This window comes from Chlamydotis macqueenii, chromosome 4, assembly GCF_036417535.1.
Source record: "Chlamydotis macqueenii isolate bChlMac1 chromosome 4, bChlMac1.mat, whole genome shotgun sequence".
Taxonomy (NCBI): Eukaryota; Metazoa; Chordata; class Aves; order Otidiformes; family Otididae; genus Chlamydotis; species Chlamydotis macqueenii.
The window spans coordinates 77,027,093-77,054,023 of record NC_141559.1 but is presented as its reverse complement, the minus strand read 5'-3'; the positions used below and the strand labels follow the sequence as shown (position 1 = coordinate 77,054,023).

Below are 26,931 nucleotides of genomic sequence, written 5' to 3'. Positions count from 1 at the left end.
AAACAAGAAATCAATGCTAGACAGGCTTTGGTGATATTTTAAAAACATCTTCATAACACAGGAGTCATAAGAAAGAATGATAGATTCCTCGGTTTTTCAAATTCATTAGGAAACCTTCCCTTCCTTTTACATGTAGGTACAATGGGATGATAGTGGCATCTTTATGTGCTTTCTGACAGCTTTGTCTGTGAATAGTTTTCATTTATTGTTTTCCCAGATTTGCTTCTGAGCATCGATTTTGGGCACCCAGTGAAGTAGAGGAAGAGGTGGAAAATAAGGAAATAACAGAAATGTTAAAAACTAGATATATAACATTTGCTGGTGAGTTTGAACCAGTGAAACATAAATGTCGAGCACCAATGCCTGATGGAAGTCTGTGTGAAAGACAAGATCGGATTAAGGTGGGCACCAAGTAACAGAATGTAATTCCAGGATATGTGCTGTGTGGAGATGATCTCGTTAAAACATGTCCATAAAAGTTCTTTTTACTTTGTAAATACAACTCAAGGAAGTGAAAGAAAATTGTACCTGGAGAAGTTTGCTGTTAGCATGTGCTTTCTGCATCCTTTCTGTAAGGAAGCTGTAAACGTTTAAAGAACTCTCAGATAATTTTGGCATTCATCATGGGTATTTATATTATATTTATTACTGTGATGTTTGCGTACCTGACAGTGAAGCAGAGAGAGTTAGTTATTTGCTGAAAAGTTTTCCTCATTCAGAGGCGTATTTGATATTAACTATTTTTAGAAATGTGGGTGTTTGAGGGGCAAAGAGATTTTATTCACAAATTAGGTTTTGTGAAAGCTGAACCCGCACAGCCTCAAATTATGAGTCCTACTGAGCAGAAATAGTTTGCTTAAATACTTTGTTCTAATATCTCTGTTCTTCCTGTCTTACCTGATGTAAATGTACTAAAATACTGTAAATAGGACTGTTACAGGATAGGGATGTAGCATAAACAACAAAATACAACACAGCATTGGTGCCCGGGTTCCAGACTTGACAGGATGTGCTACCTGGCCTCTTGAAATTGGATATTTGTATGACAAGGAGCTTATTTCTTTGAGATTCAGAATATGTTAAATGTATGATATTTATGGGATCCTGATGCTTTGTAAGGGGAACTGGGGATCAAGTGTAGTTTTGGCACTTGATTCCAGTGTCTGGCTTTAATCTTACATGTTGCATAACAAGTAAGCATTTTCCTTTCATTCAGAATTTTTGAGATTTTTTCTGCTTTCATTCTGAAGTGCCCTTTCCATGGAAAGATAATTCCTCGAGATGAAACTGGGATTCCCATTAATGCAGAGGACAGAGCCAGAGAAGAAAAGATGCGATTTGAGAAGCAAGCAGCTCAGCCAGGTTTGTGTCTGCATGTGTGTCTTAAAAAAAAAAAAAAGGTAAAAGTATTAGACAGAGGTGGGAGATAAGTGTAATATCTTTATTGTATATGTGTTTGTATATATGTTGTATACAATATTTACAATATATTTACAGTCCATATGATAATTGTATTTATTGTATCTGCATTGTATGTAGTGTTGCATGTGTTGTATATATTGTATCTACAATATATTGCATCTATATGTTGTGTATGTTGCATCTGTGTGTAGATACGGGTTGGACCGCAATCTCGGTCTACAATTGGACAAGGAATATGCCAGGCTCTGTGGAGGAAGAGAGCCAATTCTTTTGTTGCTAAAGGCACAGGTTGAGATCCACAGAACTGGATCGTGTTTCTGTTTTGCTCCTAACCCCATTCTGTCATTTAAATTCCTGTTGATTTTAATTTGCAGATCATTTGCTGTGATTCTTGCTTATGTGGTAAATATGGATACACATGTACATAGAATAAGGTTAACATTGCATTTGTTCTTTATTTCCAATAGTTATCATAATGTTCCTAATGCTTCTCAGACAGACGAATTACAGCCTTTATCTTAATGAATGTTTATTAAGGGTGATTAAATGTCTTTCCTGGGAAATGCTTATAGTAACTCTTCCCATGCTTCTGAAAAGAAGTCGTCTAATCTTGCTAGTCCCTAACGGCTGTGATTTATGTAATGTAATGATAATGTTATTAGGATCACTATGTTACCACGAATATTGGGGGAATGTTGTGGTTTTTTTTTTTTGGTCACAATGTGGGAACTTGTTTTTCCTGTATCTATTCGTATCTATCATATTCTGTATTTCCTGTATCTACTGATTTACTACTTGTGTTTTAGAAGGAGAATTCTTGGCCTTGTTATGCTGTGCAGCATCACTAGAAAATACTCTGAACGAGGGAATCCCTCACCTGGGGCTTTACCTTATTGGCATTATAACTGGATGTTCTAATAGGCATGGTGTTGTGATGGGCTTGAGGAAAGGAGCAAGCAGACCCATGCTGTTTAATTGTTTACAGTTTACTGTGCAATGCTCTGAATTTTGTTTTTAAACAATAGGGATAGGCAACAAAACTAATGGCCTTCTCATTGCATCCAGACTGCTGCTTTCAGGTGTGGAATGCTCTGGAGGGAAGGCCAGACTTTCCCCACGATTGTTTAGGCATTTTTAGGCAGGATAAAGCTCTGGACTGCTAGGTAAGGAAGGCAAGCAATGAGAAAGATAGCAATCAATGAATACACAGGCAGGAAAACTTCCAAGGGAATAAGAGACTTTTTTGCAATAGTACAACTAAGCCTTCTTAGTGATGGACAGAAGGGAGATTTTCACAGAGCTCCGGGGGGACTGCAGCCAGGAAGCTACTGGAAGTTGATGGACTGCAAAGCAAGACGGGATAGAGGGATCTATCCAGTGAAGACGTAGTGTGTAATTGGAGGGGACAGGTTTGTTTTCAGAGCTTTTACTTAATCTGCCTTCCTCCAGCACACCTTAGTTTTCTCTGTTTTAAGCTATTTATTCTAGGTGAGCAGTCGGCATTCTAAGCTTCTCCATAAGCTTTATCATTTTGATATCTTGTAGTATATTCTCTTTAAGGATTTAGTTCTGTCTTAAGCTCTGACTCAGTATTTCACCAGTTTCACAGTCATATATGTTATTAATGAGGCTACTGAACCTTCCACAAAACCCCTTCAGAGCATAAAGAACAATTGTTGATCTGTTATCCAAAAAGTTCTAAGTGGAATGCACGTGCATTTAAACATACAACTGACCCACCCAGTTTCCTTTAATACGTATGTGGCCGTCTGTGAATGGCTGTGCTTGGCAGTAACCAGCACCATGCAACCACCGCGGTTACCGAACGCCTTCTGGTGTCTGCGTGTGTGGAGAAGTGCTGCGTTTGCAGGCAGTCTCCACCCTTGTCCAGGTGGAGCAAAGTGCTCTAAACTGGTATCCAGCCAACAGCATAGGTATGCTTGGACTGCCACGGCGAAACCAGGCCAGGAGTGCGGATGTTGTGCTAACAAGGAAAGTTCCCAACTTAGTTACGACAAACTAAAACTAGCAGATTAAACTGGTGGGTGTTCTTGAAGGACTAGTTTCAAACTAGAAACTAATACTTTGGTATAAAAATCACTTGCACTGAAATTTTTTTTTTTCCCTGTGAAATTGCCATTGCTTGAGGCTAGACATATTTATTTTTATTACAGTGTCAGCTCGCTGTTGTTAGAGGCTTCTCACCTCTGGCCCGCAAGGATGTGTGTGTTAGTCCCAAACCAATGTTGACACTGCTGCGTGGCCTTATTGAGTGCCGTTGTTAAGCTGAGATGTCATACAAAGGTCCATCCCATCTGTCTGGGGAGATACTGAACAAGCTGTGGCACTTAATTTATTGGACAAAACCTTTACAGGTTTCTAAAGCCATATGTATACCAGATGTCACTAAATACTTTTCTCCACTGCTTTTTGTTGCTTTCTTTTTTTTTTTCTGTGCCTTAGTATTTTTATATTTGCTTTATAATATTTTCATCAGCCTTTGGAAATGGTTTTTAGTTTGTTTATTTTGGGCTTGTGGTTTGGGACAGGTGTTTGGTTGGATTGCATTAGGGTTGGTTATGTTTTTTTTTTTTTTCTCCACAAAGGACTTTGAGCAGTGCTACTATGGAAAAAGTACAAGTGGGGACCCACTCTGTACAGTAAGTGTTTTGGTCTTGTGATATGCAGCATCATTTGCTAAGGATGACAGTTTGAAAAATGCCAAACATTAAAATTTAGGGATCAGTTGCGTGGTTAAATTGCACCAAAATTCTTCCTACATCTTTTTCCTATTGGATGGTAGGTTTATTTTCATCCTTGTGCAGTTCAAGGGTAAAACAATTACATAAAATTAACACATTTGGTGTGATAATGACTGTGTTTTGAATGACTATGTTACAACAACGCTGCCATTGTGATTACAGAGCATTTTTAACTTAGTGTAAAATTTTGAACTCTAGCTAATCTCCTCACAAAATGGTGCTTTGGGCTCTTTGGTGCTGAAACAGTGAATCAGGTGGGATTACACTGACCTGCTAATCTGCAGTGTTCATCCTTTTCCAATAGTTCGCACACAGGAGCAAATTAAGTGCCTATTTTTTGTGTCAGCCCTGAAGAGTATCTGGTTTTTCAGCCCTTAGTGACTTGTTAACAAACAGGTATCAGGACAGGCTGGTGAAGGCAGGCCGCTGGCCAGTCAGATGTGAAATAGCATCTCTTTACTAACTACAGTATTGATTCCCGCCTACCCCTGCAAACTGTGTAATTTTCTTTTCCCTGCTGCTAAACTCAGTAACAATGTATGAAGAGCTTTAGGGGCCCATCAGTGCTCAAAAAGGCTGCTCTTCTCTGGCATTCTATTGATTTTTCTCAAAGGCTTTTAAATTGCTCCTTCATTTTACTCAAATGCTCATTTCATCTCTACTGGATGCTGGCATTTTTTCGTTGTGTTTAAACAATTGCTCCATTCACTGGATTCCTAAACTGTGACGCCTCCTTATTACTGGGAGATAAACTGTTTAGACAGTTTTCCTTAATCTTGGATTAATCGTTCCTGTATCTGAATTGTGCTGTTCTGTATTCCTTCACTTCAAGAAAAAAATAAAGTCTGTGAGGTCTTGCGATCTGTCAAGTATATGTGTTCTATTTTCTCCCTCTGCGCCTCTGCTCAGTTCTTGCACAGCTTCATTTTCCCCGTGCTTTTTGGTGTGTTGGATTTTAATCAGTCCTTGCTTTCATGTATCATAGTGGGTTAGATCAGACCCTTCCTTGGAAAATTGCTCTGGTATTCCTAAACACCGTGCTCTTAAGCAAGGACATTGCCTCTGACCTTCCTGAAATGTTGTTACCGGTATTTGTCACACTCGGTGACCATCTTGGTATACATGTGAAATTCTGTAGTCATTTAGGAGTGTTTTGTTTTTTCTGTGTCTACATAGATATTAAATAAGAGTAGTAGACGTTTGGTGTGACAATTTCTGCAAGCAAGAAAGGCTGGCTGACATACGGGAAACTTTATCAGATGACTGGTAATTACTGGGTGTTAAAATACAGACTTCTGACATTTATGCTGAATCTGGACCATGTTACTCTTTGAAGTGGTACTTGCTACATTTTTTTTCCAGCCCATATGCTTAAAATCTTTATAATGCAATGCCATTTATCTAAATTTCGCTTGAAGATAGCCACCCTCTAGCCACATTTTCACTTTCTACTTTGTACATTACCTTGTTCTGATGTGCAAGACTCTGTTCCAAAGGTGAAAGAGCACTGCTTCCTCAAAGAGGTCACAGTCAGAATTTTCATGCTTTTTCCCGTGGTGGCATCTATGATCAGGATCCATTTACAGTGTATGGTTGCATTCTGAAGCATTAAGGTGTTGATAAAATTGTAAACCAAGTTTTCGATGAGATAAATTAGCATTGTATTGTTGTCGAGAGAAGAAACTCGGTTTAGATAATTAAAACTGAGGAAGTGTGGGATACTTAAAAAGTAGTATCTTTGTGAGATGCAAAATTGGGCTCATGGCAACAGGGTCGTGTTGTGTTATTCAAGATAGCTCTTTAGGTGTCAGATACCAGTTATGTTTTGAAGCAAATACGATGCTTTGATGCAGAAAAGTTACAATGTTGTTACCCCAACTCTGCTGAAAAGTTGACATATTCCATTATTTTAGGGGTTTTTTTTTTAGCTTACTCAGTATTTATTTCTGGAAGTAAGTTCCTCAGCTACACTGTCAGCATTTTGTTCAGTTTCTAAATAATAATCACTGTGTTTATGTCACCTCTCCTACATGGAATAGTTTCCTTGGAATTTTACTCCTGTGCTACTGTGAAAACTTAAGTCTTCCTACAGAACAGTTTTGTCTACAGCACCTAATAATGGATACTAATCTCAGCCTGGCAGGGCTTTTTCATGAAGATCTGTCGTTTTGGCTAACTGCTTTATCCTCCCCTTCCTTTGTGTATGCAACTTACAGCACAGTGCCTCTGCCCTCACCTGACAGTGACAATGACCTGAACCTTAGGAGACTGCAAATTCTGCCTGGGTTTGGAGCTTCAAAGTGTGTGTTTTTTCTTTTAAACAGAGTGGCGAGATCCAGAATTCATGAGAGAAGTTGAAGCAGCTACAGGAATGGATCTTGGTTCCTCTAAAAATAATGGAAAAGGAGGGAAAAAGAAAGCAAAGAAGAAAAAATATCCGAATCTGACAGACCTGAAGCAGCAGGCTAACACTTCGCGTTCCCGGCTTGAGAAGAAAGTTTTCAATAAGTAAGATGCTTACACTCTCTAAAGCCTCTTAAAATGCTGTTTCCCTTTGTTTCAACGGCACTTTCTGTTTCTGCATTAACATGCACTTACTGAACAAGTTTCTTTGCTACCTTCGGAGCAGGAATGCCTTCTGGAGAGTAAAGAGTAGCAGGTACTGATGACCAAGGTTACTTCTTTGGGAATTATTTTCGGCTAATTTAGAAAATTTCCATAAGAAATTTTTTTTTCATCTTTATAAATTTTTTTTAATCTTTTAATGGCTGTAGGAGCTTCTCTGGATGATCACTTATTAATCAGATGGATGCTATTTTTTCTGTGAGCAAATAGTACTGAATCTGGAGAGAAGGTCATGTGTTCAGAGTGACACAACTTACAGCATCAGACACACTGTAGTAGTGCAGATGGAGTGAAAATGGAAGTTTTTTCCTTTTGAAAGCCTAAGAAGGGCTGTCATGAGCAGAACTTCAGTTACTAAAAGAATCTACATTTAGCTCAAGAAGAAACTATTTGGATGGCATTGGCATTTAGACATTTCAAACAAAGGCATGTCCATGACTTACGTAGACATATGTGAGTTAATTTTAAAGCAGATATGCTAGCTCAGAGGGACATGGGAGCCTACCAACTCACCAAGCTGAACGGGTTTTAGAACATATGGTAGTTCCATATTTCCACTCTGTTATTCCATTTCTGATACCGTCTTGGTTAGATATGGCTGCACCATGAATTTGCCTAAGTGTGCTCTGGTCTTTATCAAATGGGGAGCAGCTGCAGCTATTTAAAGAGTTTCATGTGTCAAAAATGAAGCAAAGGAAAATGAAAAGTGTAAAGTTGTCAAATCAAAAAAGCAAAATTATTATGATAAAATCATCAATGCTGAGTTATTCCCTAAATGTACTGGATGAGTTGAACAGCATCCAAGGCACAATATTTGTTTAAATTCTGTTTTCGCTTTTCTGATGTAATGGTTATAATAACAAAGCCAAATCCACGTTGCTTTTGGTTACAGAAGTATCACATTTTCTATGCAATTCGCATGTTATCTGATCTTAGAAGTCAGAGACATTCCATTCTAATGGTCAGAATTTCATATGGGCTTTAACAAAATAAATTTTTAAAGCTGGTTTTGGTTTACTATGGTTTGTGCTAATGATTTTGAGTGTGTATTAGTGCCAGGCGTAGGGATTCAAACCTGTCATGTTTTAATAGGTTTCATGCTTTGCAGCACTAAACAAGATGATAACCTTGGCTCCTTATAACAACCCCAAATTACCTGAAATGTATAGGTGATAAACCTGGGCTCTAGTCTGCCAATAATGTTAAGTGAAATTGCACACAGATCATCAAAGTGGGATCTCATTTCATTTACAGTATCGCACAATCCAGTGGTGCTAATGTAAAACCTACATGACATGGAAGTGTCAAGGCCACTCTGTGCTGCTAAAGGCTCACTTTTCTCCTACCAATTAGGCAATATTTGAAGTGCAAAACCATGACCGCATTTTCCTTACTCTGGTAACTTTATCGGCAGAATTTTGTTAAAAATATACCTATTCTGAGGTGTTTCTTCAGAATGGTGGCTTTCGTTACAGTTGCTGCTGAGGAAAATCTTTAATCCCGCCATTTAGAAGCATTATTAGGAAGTATCCTCTGTTTTCACGTGTTTCAAAATGGCTTTTGAAATTAAGCCGTTACAGAGAGCAGTTGGCTGTACCAGAAGTCAATTTGCCTCTTGGAGATAATCACAGGAGCAGGGCTGGAATGATGTGTAGGGCCTGATCCTGAAAAAGGCTGCAGCGTCCTTAGAAGTTATAAAGGCAGACTGACAATGGAGAGTCTAACAGATAGCACTGGACTTGAAACCATCCACTTTGTGTGTTAGAGCTTGCTGACTGCATTTTTGATGTTGAAATGAAAGGAGACATCAAACAGTGTCATGTTCTTAAGTGGGACATAGTCCCTCAAACCAAGCCCTTAGCTGGCATACCTCCCACGCTGGCAAAGCACCCAGGCCTTTACAGACAAGTGTTAGGAGAGAACTTCCTTCTTCGTAAACAGAGATGAAGTGACATCTTAACACGCCTGTGTGTATCTGCTCACACCTCTGAGTTTTTGGGTTCAAAGGCACCCAAAGTAACCAATAAAAATGGAAACTCCAGTGACGAACAAAATTCCCTGGGCATGATGCACTCAGTTGTACACCACACCTACCGTAACTTTCTGTGGAGGCAGATTGTAAGCAGCAGAGCACTCTCTTGATTTCTGCTACTGCTTTTCTTCTTTCTTACCCCATTGGAATTGTGAACCCCTTCCTCTCCTCCTCAGTTAAAGGATGCGTAGGCCTGCTCTCTCAGTGCCTTTTATGACAATCTGTTGCCCCTGTTCATGCTGTCTAGGCATCATTTTCCTCACCCTCAAAATTTCAGCTGCATGATCTTCACTCAAAAGTTTGTGGAGGGAAGAAAAATGCAGGTGTCTTCACTCACCCAGTTCAAAAGCATAGTAATCACTTCCAAAATAAGATAATTCTCTGGGCACCATCTTCACTGGAAGGAAACAAGGGCAGCAGATAAAGAGAAGCAACATGGGGGCATACCCTCATCAGATTTAGGAGCACCAGAAAGCTTAAGAGCTCTGGAGGTCATTCCTTTATTTCCTTTTTGAATCTGAAGAGTGCTCCAGAGCCCTCTTCAGGCACAGCAGGCACTGCAGAGGGCTCGAATGCTTGCCCATCATGAGGTGGCAGAGATCCCATTCCACTTTAGACAAGGTATTGGACATACTGTCCTAAACTCTAAGCACTTAACCGTTCTGCAGCAGTGATTTATCTCTCTGCATAGAGATACATGGCAGTCTCTGCTGCCTTCCTAAACTACTGTTGTGCTTGTGGATTAGGTAGATGCTGCTCAGGAATGGGGATGCTGGTGGTGTGAGCAAAAGAGCTCTACTCACAATTGATGAAATGGGGGTTTAGTAACCTGTGAAGGGAAAGTTGCTAAATGAGTTATAGTTACATGAGCTGAACAACAAGCCCTTCCCTCACAAAAAAAAAAAACATTCTAGATTCTGCAGGTTGGATTTCATAAGGGTTTGAGTGTTAGGGTTTTTTAGGTCCTGTTAGATGCTTATTGTTGGTTTTTTTTTTTTTTCCCTGAGAGCAGTTAGGTGCTATTGAAAAAAATCAGACTCAGTGTGCGTGACTATCAGAAATAATGCTAGGAGGGTAGAATGCACAGCTATTAAACTGAAAGACTTTAATTTGTTTACTCCTGTTAATAAAATCATTGCTGAATTAAACTATTTGTATTACTGCAGCTAATTTAGTTAACAAGACAAATTTGTTCAGCTTCATCAGTGCAATGTTTAGAAGCCTGGTAATGATTAATCATAGTTCATTTTTTCCTCTGACATTCATAAACATTCTCTGAGATTGGGTAGAATGAATCCTAACTGTTTCTATTATTTTTTTGTTTGTTTCTCTTTCAGAGGTGCTATGAAACGGGTGGTGAAAGCAATGAACCGAGTGGACCAAAGAAAGCACGAGAAGTTTGCCAACCAGTTTAACTATGCACTGAATTAAATTGTAATAAAATGAAGGGCAAAGAACATTAACAAGGGTGCAACTGCACAAAACCTTTATCACAGATCTTCATACTTACAGTAAAATACTGTGCTGGGTGCATTTTTACTGGGGTAATTTTTAAAATTGTTTTCAACTTTAACTTATTTGATCACGGACATTAATCTTGGCAAAGATGTGGTGATACAGAATGGAATGCACTTAACAAGTTGATAATTATTTCAAATGTATGTGAAATAGAGCATGTTTTATGACTTCTACATACTCTGGGTAAAGTGTTCAGGTTTGGGTTTTTTTTCCTTCCTAAAGGACTCGCGTAATTTATACCTCCTTTGCCAACATGTGTTGTGATTTGCCTGCACTTTCATGCCTTCAGAAAGAATATGCCACAATTAGATTTTTACAGTTCTGCCAAATACCTTTTGACTTGCACAGGTACTGCTTGGAAAACAATTAAAAGCTCTGCAGTGTGGAAGACATTTTCCTCTTCAGTACAGGTATTTAGAAGATATACTTCTAAACTACCAGAAATAAAATAACAAATTCCCAAGTGAAAGCAAGACTTTCAAAAGAGACGTACTGTAAAGGAAAGCCACTTTTTAAAAAAACAAACAAACAAAAACAAACAAACAAAAAACCCAGTGACAGAGATTGGAAAGGGAAGTGGTAGAAATCTGTGAGAAAGAAGTATGCTTAGTAAGTAATGCTCCATTGTGGTGCTACTCCATCACATCAGCTCTTGAATTATCAGCAGAAACTTCCTATCTGGACCCAAGTGTCCAACCTACTAGTTAACCTGATCCTATCAGGCGATCTATATGCTCCTCCTCTTTCTTTATTCAAAACACACATCCGTGCAGAAAGATGTCTTTGTTGAGGGCCTCTTTCATGCAGAAAGAGAATTTGCAGGATTAAGGTTTCCCAGCAAGTGACTTGGAGATGGCTAACTCAGACACAGGTGCATGGACTTTGGGCCAGGTTAGTGACCTGTTTTAAAGCTCTTCCACTTTTCTTTTTTTTCTAGTTTTGTTGCAAGACCTTTCCTTGTCAGGTGGGGAATATACCCAGTTGGATATGATTTTTTTTTTTCTTCCTCTGTCTGCCTTGAAGCAAGAGAGACATTGACTGTTCACAGGAGAATGTGTTCTCACATCCTCTGTAGTGCTGCCTTCTTGCTAGCCTGGCCTCTTACCAGCATGCCTCTTCCCTTCACCCAGTGTTTGAGAAACCCATGCTTCCCCTCCCATGTTAATTGTTGCCTCATTTAATCAAGTGATTTCTCTACAAGGGCAACTCAGCGTATATCCACAGAATAGATCTTGAGCATTCTCATTAGACCTGGTCAGGCATCTGAGAGATGTGGAGAGCTTTCTTCTTTTCCTGAGTTTATCTGTAGCTCAGCTGGAAGAAAATGTTTAAAAAGGCATCTCCAAAAACCCAGCATGCCTTCATTAAATATAAATCCTTTTAAGTTCAAAATTGATCTGCTTTTTAGATACATCACACCTCTTTGTGCGTCACTTTACTTACAGCAGCTTACAAATTCAATGTCTCTGAGCTCACCAGCTCTTCAGACATCTTAGTTGCTAAACTGTCTGTGTGACATTTCTGCTGGAACTTTTCTGTTCCTGTCCTCAGGGCTTCTGGAAAAAAAAAAAAACAACAAAAAAAACCCATATATTGTTCATATAATCCCTGCTATGAATTTGTCTTTATAATTCACTCAAATGCCTTTGCAGTTGTACTACAACATACAATGTACTTCTGCTTACTGCGTATGATTTCCAGGTCCCTAAACACCTGGGATGATTGGGCCCTCAGTCTGGAGTGTTAAGGTGACTCTCTGCAATGCAAGTTGGCTATTCTGTATTCCTAAAAGGACATGATGGCTGTGAGCTGGAGTGAGCTGTGCTGGTGCATCTAAGTCATCCTTTTATAACTAGTGCTGTCTCAGTGGTAAAACAAGAGCTGAAAGCAAAGACTTCTCCATGGTTATTCTTGCTTGAGCACACAGTTGCATCTGGGAAGTAAAAACCTGGAAGGAAGATGATGGGTCCATACTCATCACTTACATGGTGATACCTTGCAATTTCATTTTATCTAAGCTTACTTTAGGCTTGGCTTTAACAATCCACGTCCAGCTGAAGATTCCTATTAGAAAATTGTAACCCATAAAACTGTTTAGCAATTATCTTTAAAAGATTTCCTTGATTTTTTTTTTTTTTTTTTTTGGAAGCAAGACAAAGAACATGTCCCTCTGCATGGCATCATGCCAAGTAGAACAGTCTGCAGGTTTGGGGCATCAGTCTGTTCAAAGCAGGCACTATGGAATAAACGATATTGCTTTTGTGGAAGAAAAAAAAAATTTAAAATAAACCTGTTTCCCTTAAAGTGGCTGTGGAAATGGACAATAAGGATGTTCATAATTATAAGGAGCTACTAGCCAGAAGCAAGAAGTATTGAATCTCAGGGACCCAGGCAGCAAACACCTAATTCAGCAAGTATCAAAATAGTATAGCAGAGATAGCCATCTGGTGGTCCCTAACGCTCATGCAAATACCTGGCTGTTCGTGCAAGTGTTTGTAGCTCATCCAGTGCTATTAAATACATTAATCGTTTTTGTCATGGAAGTGGTGTAAAGGTGTCTGTAGGTTACACGTTGGAAAAGGTAAGGACACCTGGATGTTACAGCAGTACTTAAGTGATGAACATTGGTCATTTAAAACCATGCCTTTGGAAATGACACCGTGGATAGCATAGAAAAACTACCTGTAGTAGGAAAATTTCGTGCCTTTACAGGATAGTCTGAGCATGGACAGGAGCAAGCAGGCACAAAAAGGGACTCTGCAGACTGGCCCAAGAGAGGTTTATGTGGTGCCTAAGTCCAAAACGGCAGCCCAAGAAATGCTTAAGTTTCCTGGGCCCCTGAGGGTCTGTATCTGCTGCGAGCTGCGCTGGCCTTCCCACCTAGACTAGAGTTCTTGCTTACACTTAACGAGACCCAGGGAAAGAACTGTAGGAGCATTTTGGAAGGACTGATCCAGCATGTATTTCACTCCTCGCCGAGCACCCACCAAATGCATACCTTCAGCAAAAATCTGTTGAAATATGCAGTGGCAATCACAGTGCATGTAATAGCTGTAATGCTGGAGCACACATTCAGGGAAGGGGGAGTTCCAGGTCCCTTCTCAGCCTAAGAGGTGACAGTCCCGTGTTCTGTCTCAGGAGATACCCCAAGCCACAGGCGACTTAAATGCAAGGGAGCTGGAAGGAGGCAGTTCCCATCACCCATTCTTCTGTGGAAACTGAAACTGAACCACAGTGGAGCTAAAAATGTTTGATGGAGGAGACTAGACAGAAGGTAGAAAATAGCCTTCCAGATTTCAGTCCCCAGATTGAGGCAGAGAAGGGCTGGATCTAGATCCTTGTTCCCTAGACACCTACCATTAAAAACACCACTGAGTTTCATGGATTCAGGAAAGTGAAAATAACCATTGTCACCAACTAGAAGATCAGCCCTTAGGACCTCTTGGACACCAAAGCCTGAGAGAAGGGTGTTACTCTGATAACTGCTGGAGAGCTATTTCTCCGTGTTTGTTTTGGGATGCACTGAAACAGCTACATTTAAATAAAACCAAAACAATTAACAGCATCGTGCTCATGGGTGAAAGTAACACTGGAATTTGCATCTGGAAACATGAAAGAGAGTTCTGCTCCAAGCAATGGCCAAGGAAAACTCCACAGTGTTGGGAGTGCAGAGTGAAGTCAAGTCCCTAGCAAGGTGAGGAAGAAAAAACAGGGTAGAGACTCCAGGTGTCAGGGAGAGGTGAGCCAGGAGCAGAAGGTGAAGGTAAGAAGGGTCAGTGGCCTGCATGGCAAGGGGCACCATCCCACAGCATCCAAACAGAAAAACCAAGCTTGGTTACAGTAACAGAGCCAGGCACCAGTCAGCAGTTACCTGAACATCCACCGAGCTAAAAGGCAGGTCTGGAGCCAGTCAGCAAGGCAAGATCAGGGTGAAGCTTAGTAAGGTGCAAAGCCAAGCACAGTACCTAGACCACAGCTCAGGCGAGGGACTCCACCTAAATGCAGTTCCCCTGCAACCAGCTGGAGGGTGGAGACCCCAGTTAGGTCTCTCACAGCTTAGCTGGTTTCATGGCACTCTGACCCAAGGTGATGCAGCTGTGCCAGGTGAATGCAGACCTTGAACAGCTGGTAAGGTGGGGAGATGAGGATTACAGAGAAAGATGGTGAAAGGCTGGTGAGAGAAATGAGAGTCTGTTGGTACCTTCAGAGCCCTAACATCATCCCTCTTACATGGATGTGGTGATGGTCCTTTCTACTACAAAATCCTCTACAGAAACTGAAGGAATTAAGAAAGAGGGTGGGAAGTCCTGGCAGAGGCTAGGGCCTCAGAGCAGCAGCCTAGATCAAGACCAGTCTGGACCCTCTCCATCCAGCGGCACTGGTGACCTCTTCAGCTGGGAGAGATGCTAAAGATCCCAAAACTTAGCACATCCTCGGGAAAATACATGCGGATGAGAGTTAGGTCTGCCTGGCAGCTGCAGAAATTGTGACCTGTGGGACAAAGTTATTGCCCTTCCAGCTGCAGGAGTCTGATGCTGCCCCTGAAGGAAAAGAAAGAGAGCTATAAATTACTCATGTTCCTGAGTTGGTGTTTTCATAGAATCAGGGAATCATTTGGGTTCAAAAAGACCTTTAAGGTAATGGAGTCCAACCATAAACTGAACACCACTAAAACCATGTCCACCACTAAGCCATGTCCCTAAGCTTTTAAATCCCTTCAGGGATGGTGACTCAACCACCTCCCTGGGCAGCCTGTTCCAATGCTTGACAACCCTTTAGGTGAAAAAAATTTTCCTGAAATCTAATCTAAACCTCCCTGGCACAACTTGAGGCCATTTGCTGTCATCCTATCACTTGTCACTTGGGTAGGTGGGTAGGTCACCCACCTACCTACAACCTCCTTTCAGGTAGAGAGGGTTGAGGTCTCCCCGCAACCTTGTTTTCTCCAGACTAAACCACCCCAGTTCCCTCAGCGCTCCTCATAAGACTTGTGCTCCAGACCCCTCACCAGCTTCGTTGCCGCTCTTGGGACGTGCTCCAGCACCTCAGTGTCCTTCTTGAAGTGAGGGGCCCAAACCTGAACACAGTATTCGAGGTGTGGCTCTACTCTTCCTCTCCTTCAAAGCTGAGCAAGTGGAGAAGGAAATGAATTCTTGTCCCTGTTGAGCCTTTCCTATTAGCTAGGTCTGGGTAGTACAGAGCCTAAACACAGTCCCAGCTCAGGAGAGCGATCTGGGAGCAGGCTGTGACGTACTGGGAGGAGGGCATGGTGGCGTACGCGCTGCACCAGAGCCTGGGCAAAGTGAGCCAGACATTACTCAAGTGCGATCTGTTTCTCTGACCTTAAATGTCTGTAGCATAAAAATTGCCATTTGGCTTTTTGGGTGGACTTTCCCTTGTTTTTCTGCCTCTCAGTGCCCTGAGCGGCTGTGCCAAGTGCTTGTGCGTTTTTGCATTAGCGTCAGGAATCCCCTTCGTCAAGGGGTTAAGGAAAAAGCTTATTAAAATTATTTAAATGTGGTGCTAATTAGTTTAGATGTAATGAGCAGCATTAGGCGCCCGGTTACTTTGAAAGGGGTTGTTGAATAACCGTTTCTGCCGGCATTCCAATTTGCGTAATGACAAGGTGTTGGCATTGCATCCACCATTAATTTGCTATATTTATAATGCCATTACGGAGCCGCTCTCATCCGCGCGCGGGCACGCGCTGTAACAGGCATACCGAAATGGAATATGGGATTCTGCTTCTTTGGAAATTGCTTTTGGATATCTTTGAATTTTTGTAATAGTATTTTTGGCGGTTGCAGGCTGAGAGCGCCAGGAGGAGAGTCTGCCACGTGTTTTCACTAGGGCTGAAATTATATGGTGCTTCCACGAGCGCGTGAGCCTTTATTTTCGCTAACGCTGAGGCAGAAGCGGCAACCGAGGGTGCGATCAGGTACGCTGCAGAGCGTGCTCAAAGCAAACACGCTGTTTCGCTCAAAATCGTCGCTACAAGGCATGGTGTGAGTGCTCTAAGTCCCAAAGAACACTTAATCGCAAACCTCGGTGTATTTAACAGGTCACAGAGAGTGTGCCGTGGTACTGCAAACTCCCGGTCAGTTCAAGGAGGTGAAAAAGCCCCACCAGCAGCTCATCCAAACGCTCTCTTCCTGCACGTCGCTTCCTCTCGCACAGCCTCTGGGGACCACGGCAGAGGAAATAAAGTTTGCCACCCTGCCTGTGTTAAGGGTGGAAAGATGGGAATGAGTCCGTTTATAGGATCACAGAATAGTTTCGGTTTGAAGGGACCTTTAAAGGCCACCCAGTCCAACCCCCTGCAAGAAGCAGGGACATCTCCAACCAGATCAGGTTGCTCAGAGCCCCATCCAACCTGGCCTGGAATGTTTCCAGAGATGGGGCATCAACCACCTCTCTGGGCAACCTGGGCCAGTGTTTCACCACCCTCAGTGTAAAAACTTTATGTGCAGGACAAGTTCTTGTAGTGTATGTGTGTGGTTGTGGGAAAAGAAAGAAAATGAGCAATAATTGAGATATCTGTACTCAGGTTAGTAGATTTATTGTCCTTCTCTTGAAAAAGCAGCAGTTTACTGAAGAGGGGTGAATCTTTACTCTGTCGATCATCATCTCACATAACTATTTCTGTGACTTGCAGTTCTTTGCTGTAGTGTCATCCCTCCTTTCTTGTCATGGTAAAATGTTTCTGGTTTGTGGCATCACAGAGAAGAAAATAAAAAATATATATTTCAAAATAAAGCCTAGCACTTTGGGTGGAGTGACAGTTTTAGCTAGCTGAGGGTTTGTTGTGAACTGAGATTAAATTGGTAAATCATGTACAGGTATTGCTTGACCCCGCATGCCCAGACTTTTTGGTCCTGACCGTGTGTTGCCCTCCGTGTCCTTGGTGTTTCCCTGGTGACACGGGGTGCATCCACAGGATTTCCAGCGCCCGCAGGAACGGGCACTCCAGATTTAGCATCTCTATATTTCCGATGCTGTGATAACCTCCCGAGCTGCCTTGAAGCTTATGCTATGTGATGAATCCCCATCCCTGCCAGACAGCGTCGGGAAAATAGAAAGAGCTCTTCCTGTCAGGGTTATTTTCACCGTGACAGCTGTCATTCTGTCCACCCGAGACGTCTCTGCAACGTGAGTGTGTGGTGCAGAGCAGGATGGGCAGAAGAGAGGAAAAAGAAGAAAAAGCACCAGGTAGAGAAGAATGTGGTTTGTGTAAACCGTTTATGTGACCCACTGGTGAGACAAACTGATTAGCATCCCGTTTGTTTACTTGCCTTTCCCCTTCCTCTTCAGTGTCCGCTCTGATCTGTGCCTTGGGTTACCTCCCACCACCTGGCAAATCTTCCAATATCATAAAAACACCCTCAGTTTTTTTTTTTTTTTGCTCTTAGGAAAGGCTCTACGACAGCCACATTTGCTTGCTTGCTCTTTGAGACAGAACCTGAAGGGCAGAACTGCCCAGACATTGTAAAATAGCGCACCTCCAGTATTTCTGTGTTTGAGCAGAACAGTTTTATACAGGTAGTACAGGAGTTAATGGATATTTGCCGAGATAGCAGGCTACAAGCAGACATCACAGTGTATTTTTGGGAAATGGAGTTAAGGTCATGCAGACAAAGCTTTATTTTTAGTATTTTGCTTTTGTAGTGTAAGAACAGAAACACATAACGAGGCCATGAGTTCAGTCTGAAACCAAAGGTCTGCAAAATATGTGAAAAAACTCTAAGAGCTCATCCACAACCGTAACTCACTAAACCCACATTCCCTGCTTAGCTGGAAATAACACCAAGAAATGTTGAGGGGTGTTCTGATAATACAGAACACTGGTTTCCAGTTATTTGGTACAACATCACTGACTGGTGTGCGTAAGCAACGACACAAAATATTTCAATATATTTTCAGATCTCTCCCAGTCATTTGGAACATGTCTGTCACATTAATTTATTTTTTTTCTGTTCTTTTGATTGCAAGACACTTTACTGCCATTTATTCAGTGAACATAAACAACTGAAACTTGCTGTTCGGTATAAGTTGAAATATTCAGAGCAGAGTAAAACAGATGCATTTTCCTTCTATTTTTATCGAATTCAGTCATAAATACAGTGAACAATGTTAAGAGGCATTTAGCGTCTGAATCGTTTCTCACTGGTACAGGCTGGCACCCTTGGATTTAACATTGACTTCATGGCAATTAGTTCAAAAATACGCTGATCCCCAGATCTTCTTTGGTAAATGCCAAAAGCGTCGCTTGAAAATACTGGATATGGCTCCGAACGTGCTGCTCGGTGTACCCGAGATGAGAATTTGTCCTCTGGCAAACGCTTTGCTAAATGTCTTCTGGAACGTGTTTCGCATTCTGAATACCCTAACAGTAAATTTTGTAAATTAATAATAAAGTAATTTAAAAAAACAAAAAACAAAAAACCCTCACAGAATGGACCAAAGCAAACACCTCCTGCTTGTGTCATAATCACCTTTCCTTCAGATTCTCCTTGTGCTGTACTGGGATCTCTGTTTCTCGTTGACGATTCACTGAAAACAAGCTGCGTCCCTCCAAAAGGCTCCGTGCGGGGGCACAGACAGTTGCGTGCAGCGCAGGAGGTACGTTGGGTAGGATGTGTGGTAATCAGTGTTTGGGCCTCGCTGGGGGGTCAGTGTGGGAGTTTTGGGGGCTTTGCATGACTCCCCAGTAGGATAACCTCAAAATTACTGCATCCAGCCCTGTTTCCTTCTCTCAGAGTGTCAACGGGCAGGAACACGGATGGCGGAGCTGGGATGAGGTGAAAGCTTTAGCGCAGCGGGTGCTGAGCGTTCGGACCAGGGCCATTTCCCAACAGCTGCCCAGTGCTGATATCATGGAGCTTCTCCCCGGCATGTGTGTAACCGTGCAGTCCGGCCCAACGCCATGAACCGGCCGCAGAGCCGTGGTCCAGGGAGCCTCGGTCGAGCATTAGCTCTTTGGAGCTGGCCCAAAGAGACAGGCAACTAGAGCTGGGGCTCTGCAGTTTTGCTCTTGACTTCAGTGACACCAGACCCCGGGATGAGGCATTCGAGTGAGGATTATCAATAAGATCCTAAACCATGCTGAGAAAGGTACCTGTTTTCAGAGCTGCTATAAAATGTGAGAAGCGTTGTTAAATCGAGCTTAATGGCTGGGAATCTCAGCATAACTGACTTCTTCGCCCAGCAGCTGTGGGTAATAACACTCACACGGACAGGTTTCACTGGCAGGATGCTGGTGGACCGGGAGGAGGAAAATCCTCTCCTCCAAGGCTCTGAGAGCAGCTCCCCGTTGGAGCTGGGCTATTTTCCACCTGGGGGGAGTTGTCTGGAGTTCCTGGTGTGTCGGCAGGATTTGAATTCTCTTAACTAAGCTGGGTCGTGTCCCATTGGAGCTGAGTTCAACTGCAGGTAGCACTACCTCAAGCCTGGTCAGCAATGGGTTGGTTTACGGTGTGGAAGAATCTCCTGAATATCCGTTTCCCAGTTTAGCTGGTTTTCTCCTACCAGTAAAACCTGTGCAGAGCTGTACTCCCAGCACTGCTAATGATGTTTTGCCTGAAAATTTACTTCAAAACGTCTTTTATCGTGAAAGTTCTTATTTTGACAAAAGAGTCTGCTCTGAGACTTCTGACCCTTGCAGGCTTCGGAAGGAGGGGAGACGAACGCCTGGGGTGGAGCTGGGAGCTGGGCTGAAGTATTTTATTTTATTTATTTCTAGGGTGGGTGTACGGGGTGGAAGCGAGGGGGGGCGCGGGGGATGCGGCTGGCGTGCGATCCCTTTGCCCTGCGGCTGCCGGTCCTGACCCAGGCCGTGGACGGGGGGCGGGGTGGAGCCCAGGTATCCCGGCCTGCGGGGGCAGCGATGCGGGGACCGGTACCCTCCGCAGGGGAGGATGCGCAGCGCCCATTCCCACTCTCTGTTCCCCCAAAATCGCTGCGGAAAACGCTGCTGTCTTCAAATTGCCCCTGGGAAGGCAGTCGGTGAATTTCTGGGCTGGCAAAAAAAAACAAACCCACCACCAAAAAAAACTACCAAAAACACCAAACACACACACAAAAACCCACAAAACCAAAAAAACAACCCCAAACCACCAGAAACTAGTGGAAAGAGAGCGCTCTTCCCCGCGTGGACTTCGATCACGCAGGGAGCGCGGAATTGGGCTGGAAAAGTCCCTTGGGCAGGAACTGGTGGTGTAGCTGTGGGCAGCTCGGGGTGGTCACAGCGGTTATAGGCTTTTTTTTTTTTTTCCTTTGAAAAGAAGAAAAAATATAATAAAGTAAGGCTTATAAAAGACCGACTTCGATTCTAGTTTAAAAGTAATCAGCGGAAAGGCGATGGAAAGATTGCTTTATTTTTTAAAGCGGCGGAATCTGAATGAAAGAGCCGATTTATTAAATTTACATAAATCCAAAATGTCAAGCTCCCCGTTCGCGGAAACACAGGAGAGACTTCGGATTCTCTACAAGAAAAAAAAGAAAAAAAAAAAAAGAAAAATTTGTTCGTAATATTGCACAGCAGCAATCGGCAAAGGCAATTTAGAAAATGCTAAGAAGGGAAATTCCCTCTTTCGTACCAGAAGAATAAAGTTGAATTTGCGTATGAGAAATACGCTCCCGGAGTAAACGAAACGAAAAACGGGTGATGCGAGGCATCCCTGCAAACGCCTCGTGAGACAGGCGTTTCCCAGAGGAAAGTCGTTTTGCAAAAATTCAGCCGAAAGCCAGGGACTCACCACCACGGGAAGCCGCCGTTTCCTTAAAGTTTATTGATTGATTTAAAGTGTTTAGCAAAGAAAGTGCTTTCTGTCTCATCTCTTGCTCTTTACCTCCATAACTTAGACATTAGTTATAAAGTTAAAACTTCTTTTTTTTTTTTTGTAACAACCAGAAATATACAGAAATGATGAATGTAAAAAAAAAAAAACCACAAAAAACCAAAACAACCAAACAAACAAAAAAAAAAACCCAAAACCCAACCCCGCTCCCGCCAGCCGCCCCCAGCGCCCCTTCTCCGCGTGTCCGCAGCGGCCCCTCCGCGGTATGAGAAAAAAAAAAAAAAAGACAACAAAACAAAACCCAACAAAAAATTAAAATTGTCATCAGCTTGAGGTCACAGGAGGGAGCGGTGCGGCCCTGCTTCGGCGGTGGCAACGGTCGGGCCCGAGAGTTCTCTGTGTTACCCTGAGAGTCACATGGGGACATCACCTTTCTTGTGGTGTTTTTTTTTTTTTTTTAAGTATTTTAGGAGTGGCCGGACGAGAATAGAAAAGAAGCAGCGATAATAATAATAATAATAATAATAATAATAATAATAATAATAATAATAATAATAATAATAATAATAATAATGTAAAATTTAAAAATAATAAAATTATAAACCCCATATAGCAACGAGGGACGGTGAAAATAAGAATACAGGCAACGATGATTTACATCTACTTGTATGTACACGGGGGAGGGAGGTTCTCCTCCTCCTTCTCCCCTCGGAAGCGCAGTCCGGACGCGTCGCGTACAAAAAAGGTCCCAGAAACGGCTGCGGGCGCTGGGCCTGCGGGGCTGGGGGCGGAGGGTGCGGCGGGAAGGGGCCCGGGGGCGAGGAGGAGGAGGGTGGTCGGGCTTATAGGTGCGGGGTGTAGAAGGCCGGGGGGCCGTAAGTCTGCGAGCCCAGGACGAAGGGGGAGAGGACTGCGGGGCTGGGCAGGAAGGGCAGCTGGGCGGCGCAGACCAGCCCGCCGGCCGGGTGGCCGGGGTAGCCGCCGGGCCCGTGCATGGCCAGCGGGTTGCCCATGGGCGGCGAGTGGCTGAGGGGGCTGAGCCCCCCGCCGGCCAGGGCCCCGCCGCCCCCTGCTCCGCCCGCTCCCCCGCCGCTTCCCCCTCCCGCGGTCGGCGCGCTTGTGTCGGCCCCCGGGTTCTGCTTCTTCCACTTGGTGCGGCGGTTCTGGAACCAGATCTTCACCTGCGTCTCGGTGAGGCTGAGGGACAGCGCCAGGTTGAGGCGCTCGCAGACCGACAGGTACCGGGTGGACTTGAACTTGTTCTCCAGCGCCACCAGCTGCTCGTAGGTGAAGGCCGTCCGCGCCCGTCGGGGCTTCCCCGACTTGGAGTCCGAGCCCGTCCGCTTCCTCTTGGGCTTGGCCGCTTGGCCCTGCTGCCCGGGGGCCGCCGGGGGCTGCTGGGGGGCTGGCGGCGGCGGTGGGGCGGGGGGAACGACGGGGGGCGGCGGGGGGACGCTGCCCGCCTCGGGGTGGAGCGGGCCCGGGTCGGCCGAGGCGGGAGCAGCCGGGCCGCCGTTCTCCTGGCCGCACAGCTCCTCCTCCTCTTCCTCCTCTTCCTCTTCCTCCTCCTCCGGCTCGCTGTCGGGGCTGCGGCTCGGCCGGCTGCTGTACTCGAGGTCGCTCTCCTCGGCCTTGTAGAGCTCGCCGTCCTCTGCGGGCAACCGACAGCCGCCGTGAGCTCTCGCTGCTACGGGACCCCCGCTCCCCTCCGGTTACCACCCCCCCACTCCCGCCCTCAGCCCGCAGTGGTGGGTCCGTGTCCCCCCGACATCCGCGCCCCGAGGATGGGATGACATGGGATGGGGTTGAGGGGGACAGGACAAGGCCAGGATGGGGCTGGGAGCCGCCATTCCGGGGGGTGCGGGGCCAGGGCGAGGAAAGGCCCGTCCCGTCCAGCCCCGGGGAGGCTTTGCCCCTTCCGAGTCACCGGCAAGAGCCAGCACCGGGACGTGGCCAGGGCAGGCGGTACCCCCCGTCCCCCCTTCCCACAAAACAGTCAGCGGCTCGAAAGGCCTTTGCGGGGGTGCCGAGGTCCCCCGGAGCCGAGGTGAGAAGCCCCTTTGACAGCGAAGGTGTCACCTCGCTTTTGACAGTTTTACCGAGGGAAAATTTCCACATCCACGGGAGAGTTGCTGGCTTTTTTTTTTTTTTTTTCTTCTGGGGTGTTGTTTGGGTTTTTTTTTTTTTTAACCCTTTCTCCGCCCGGCTTGACCTCTCCCCACTTCCCGAGATGGAAGTATTAAAGCGGAGTAAATACTTGTATTGATTACCGGAGCAGATACAAACTTAATTAAACTCATTTCGTGTAATGTACAAACTAGTTAACGGTCATTTAATTTATTTGGGTTTATATTACGCTCCAATTAACGGCTCTTCATCGGAGAAGAGGATAATTAGCCAATATTTAAGGCTATTGGACTGCTGCCGACGGTTCTGTCCTGAAGCCTGAGACCAAATCGCGTTTTTCGGGGAACCAGTTCCCCCTGACCGGGGGGGGCTCGTGAATCTTCCCACCGCAGGGACGGGGATTGCAGGGGACAGGGGCACAGAAATACTGGGATTTTTTAGCTGGTGCTTTCAGACCTTCCTAAACTTCCCTCTGCTCCCACCTGCGAGGGGGGTGCAGCCGCGAGACCCTCTTGTTCCAGGGCCGTTTTAGCTTGGTTTAACCGAGACAGGCAGATAGAAAGGGAATTCCCTGCCTGTAATCCTTACCCACACCGTGCTTTAGTGGGGTTTAATGCTAAAAAAACCCCAACCGAACCTGAACGCGCGATTGCACCTCGCACTTGGTCCTTATCCTAACGCCGGACACCCTAAAGCCCGTGTATAAAATTAGAGGTGTTTAAAAAAAAATTTAAAAAGTGTATTTTGTTCTACAAGCTGATTGCGGCTGAAGTCGGATCCGGCTGGCTCACTAGGAGAAAAAGGGGCAGAGAAGTTTATTAAAATCCACTTCACCCGGAAAAATATCCCCTCGTATCTCGGGGAACTCGATGTTCCCCGACCGGACATCCTGACTACGGGCGAGCAACCTGGGGAACCTCTTAAAAATCATAGCACCTTTTTGATTTTTTTTTTTGTTTAGTTTGTTTGTTTGTTTGTTTTTACGACAAGAATTTATAAAAAGCGTGTGGCAGGTCCGAGGACGGAGGGCACATCGGATTTTAGAGTTTATTTTTTCCAGTAAACTCCAAGAAATCCTAGCAGCAGCTCAACTACAATTTTCTTTAAACAGGAAAAAAAAAAAAACAAAACAGTGCGAATACAATTGGCGACGGAGATTGACGCTGCAGTTGCGCTTTTGTTTCTAGAAGATGCGAAATGTTAATTTAACACGGAGTTTTGATCGTTATATTTAACATTAAACGAGTTTTTTTTTCGAGAGCCGCTTTCGCTCTCCTTTTGCCGAAAGCCTTCGCATTTTCCGGCTGCTGGTGCTTTTCTGGCCACAGCTGCTTTTCGGAACACTTCTCCTGAATTACAGCACCGCTTGAGCTAATATTAATGAGGGTGGGGAAAGAGAAGAATTTAATTTCTCCATTTCCCGCCAGTCTCGGGTCTATCCGTAACTCTTGCCCCGGAATATGAGGGCAGCAGGAGCGAAGCGGCCGGGACACCGCTCAGCAGAAGCGCACGGCTTCGCGGTGCCTCCCAAAACCTTTATTTTTAAAGAAAAGCTAGAGTTACATTTTTCTCCTTGTCTGGAGAGAAAAGTGCGAGATTAGCCATAGGCTGCCCTCGCCCAGCTCTGCTGTCACGACAAAAGTCAGATGAGTTTGGAGGAATAGTTACGCACTGCTTTTAAAAAATCTCTTTGGAATTCTATTAATGCCCCCATCCCGTTTTTCCTTTAGAGATTAAAAAAAAAATGCGTTTGTCGTGACAAGCTCGGGCTAGAGCGGATTCCAGACTCCTTTCGCTGCCTTATTTTAATTGAAAAAGTGCTGTGGAGGAATTAGAAAACTCCGAGTCCTCCTCTCCCGCCCCAGCCGCAAATAAATTATTTTTTTCCCTCTCCGAGAAGTTTATCCCCCGCCACTCGCTGCCCCTTCTCTCTCCTCTCAGGACACAGACCAGCTCTAGATATTTTTCACCGCTACCCTCTTTTCCCGAAAACCCTCCGTTACCCCCAGAATCGCGGTGTCGAGAGGTGAGAAAGTTGGGATATTGGGACCCAGAAAAGAAAAAGCAATCTAGAGCTTGGGTCGAATGCAATTCCCGATCAATAGCGAGCCCTAATAAGTGTAATAGGTTTTAATCGAGTAATTATCCGAATTTTGACCCTATAATTTAGATGTTAGGGAAGAGTTTGCAAGGTGCTTGAAAGAGATATGCACAATTCGATAATAGGATATCGATCCAGGCAGTCCTACATGCCACTCTGGGGCGATTTCCCCCATTATCCAGCCTCTTTACGCTGCTAAGCACATTTTACCTTAAATGTAATCGAAGGAATTTAATTGTTTTTCCAGAGATAACCAGCATTTTGTCACAATTAGTCTGATTTGTCCTAAAAAAAAAAAAAAAAAAAAAAGCCAACGGGAGAGAGAGAAAATTGAATCTGTCGCCCAGAGCAACGGGCGGGAGAGTAAAGACGGGGAGAGGGGGTCTGGAGGCTGGGGAGGGGGTGGATAAAAGTCCTAAATGCCTGGGGAGAGCCAGGCGAGGTGGGGGCACGGAGAGGGGGTTTCGCAACCCGCTCCCCTCAGCCGTCTTGAAGCCTCGGCTCTAGGAGCCGCTTGCAAGTTTGGGGCTGGAGAGGAAGAGGACGGCAGGATCAACCTCCTCCCCCCCCCACCCCACCCCCCCAACCCAATAGGGTCCGACACCCCCGGGGCTGGTTGTGCCGCTCCCGGGGATGCGGCGATCGGGGCGGGGAGAGGAGGTGGGGGTGGCAAAACGTTTAGCACCAGCAGCGACCCGGAGGCCTTGGCACCCCCCCCCCCACCCCTGAGAGCCGCTTGCCCCCGAGGCTGTTTGCGGTTTTGTTTTTTTTTTTAAAAAAGCACGCAAAGCCCATTCCCCGGCGAGCTGTGTGCAGCCCCCCCAACCCCATCCCGCCAGAGGTGGGTGGGTGGGGGGGGGGGGTGGTCCCGGTCCCCCAGCCCTACTCACTGCTCAGCTCTGCGGGTTTCTTGCAGGCGTCGAAATCTTCGGCGAGAGCTTTTTGCTGGGCCGGCTCCGTCCCTGAGTCCTCGGGTTTATCCTCCGCCCCCAGCCTCAGCTCGGGCCCCGCCGATTTGTACCAGCCCGCTCCCTGCCTCCTCTTGCTGTTGAATTTGTTGGGGTCCAGGATGTCCAGCACCGAGAAGGGGGTGGTCCTGTGCATGGCGGGCAGCGCGCCCACCGCCCCCTCCTGCCCAGGGCCGCCGCTCTGCCCGTCCCCTTGCCTGTCCCTGCTCCCGGGGCAGGAGCAGAGGGGCAGCTCGCCCCCGGCCGGGCCCCGTTGCTCGCCGTGGCTCTCCATCCCTTCCCCTCGGGGAAAACCGCGGGGCTCCCCGCCGATCCCCGCCCCGCTTGCGGGGGCTGTCACCGCCGCGGCCGCCGCCGGCGGGATGGAGATGTCGCCGACCTTGTCTCTGCTGGCGTTCATGGCTCTTTGCAGAGCCCCTCTTGGTTGCAACTTCCAACCCCCCCCCCCCCCCCCGCCCGCCTCACTCCCCCCTACTCCCCCTCCTCCTCTTCCTCCGGTGAAGTTGAGCCCCAAACTCCTCCCCGGCCGCTGTCTCCAGTTCCGCAGGGCTGCGCGGGGTCCGGCCGGCCGGGAGGCTCC

General features: G+C 45.2%; 2 protein-coding genes across 3 annotated transcripts in view; one reads left to right on the top strand and one right to left on the bottom strand.

Annotated features, from left to right (window-relative positions):
• The window catches only part of UVSSA (UV stimulated scaffold protein A), a 54,986-nt gene extending 42,735 nt beyond the window's left edge, over nt 1–12,251 (top strand). The window contains exons 10-13 of one of the 2 annotated variants that reach the window (XM_086746472.1): nt 218–401; nt 1,251–1,362; nt 6,509–6,692; nt 10,179–12,251. In XM_086746472.1, coding sequence (XP_086602598.1) covers nt 218–401; nt 1,251–1,362; nt 6,509–6,692; nt 10,179–10,272 — 574 coding nt within the window. In that variant the 3' untranslated portion in view covers nt 10,273–12,251. Of the gene's footprint in view, nt 1–217; nt 402–1,250; nt 1,363–4,028; nt 4,083–6,508; nt 6,693–10,178 lie in introns of those variants that run through there. The other variant, XM_086746474.1, reaches the window with a different exon arrangement.
• A 9,746-nt stretch (nt 12,252–21,997) lies between these two features.
• On the bottom strand, nt 21,998–26,625 carry NKX1-1 (NK1 homeobox 1). Its single transcript, XM_086747748.1, has 2 exons — nt 26,274–26,625; nt 21,998–22,806 (listed from the first exon to the last, which is right to left on the bottom strand). Exons 1-2 carry the CDS (start codon nt 26,623–26,625, stop codon nt 21,998–22,000), a joined length of 1,161 nt encoding a protein of 386 aa, XP_086603874.1.
• Nucleotides 26,626–26,931: the final 306 nt, after the last annotated feature.

Excerpts from the sequence above, each read along its gene's own strand:
- NKX1-1 (XM_086747748.1), bottom strand. The coding sequence starts at position 26,625 with ATGGAGAGCCACGGCGAGCAACGGGGCCCGGCCGGGGGCGAGCTGCCC. Across the intron at positions 22,807-26,273 it reads GAAACCCGCAGAGCTGAGCA|AGGACGGCGAGCTCTACAAG; the intron begins GTGAGTAGGGCT and ends GGTTGCCCGCAG.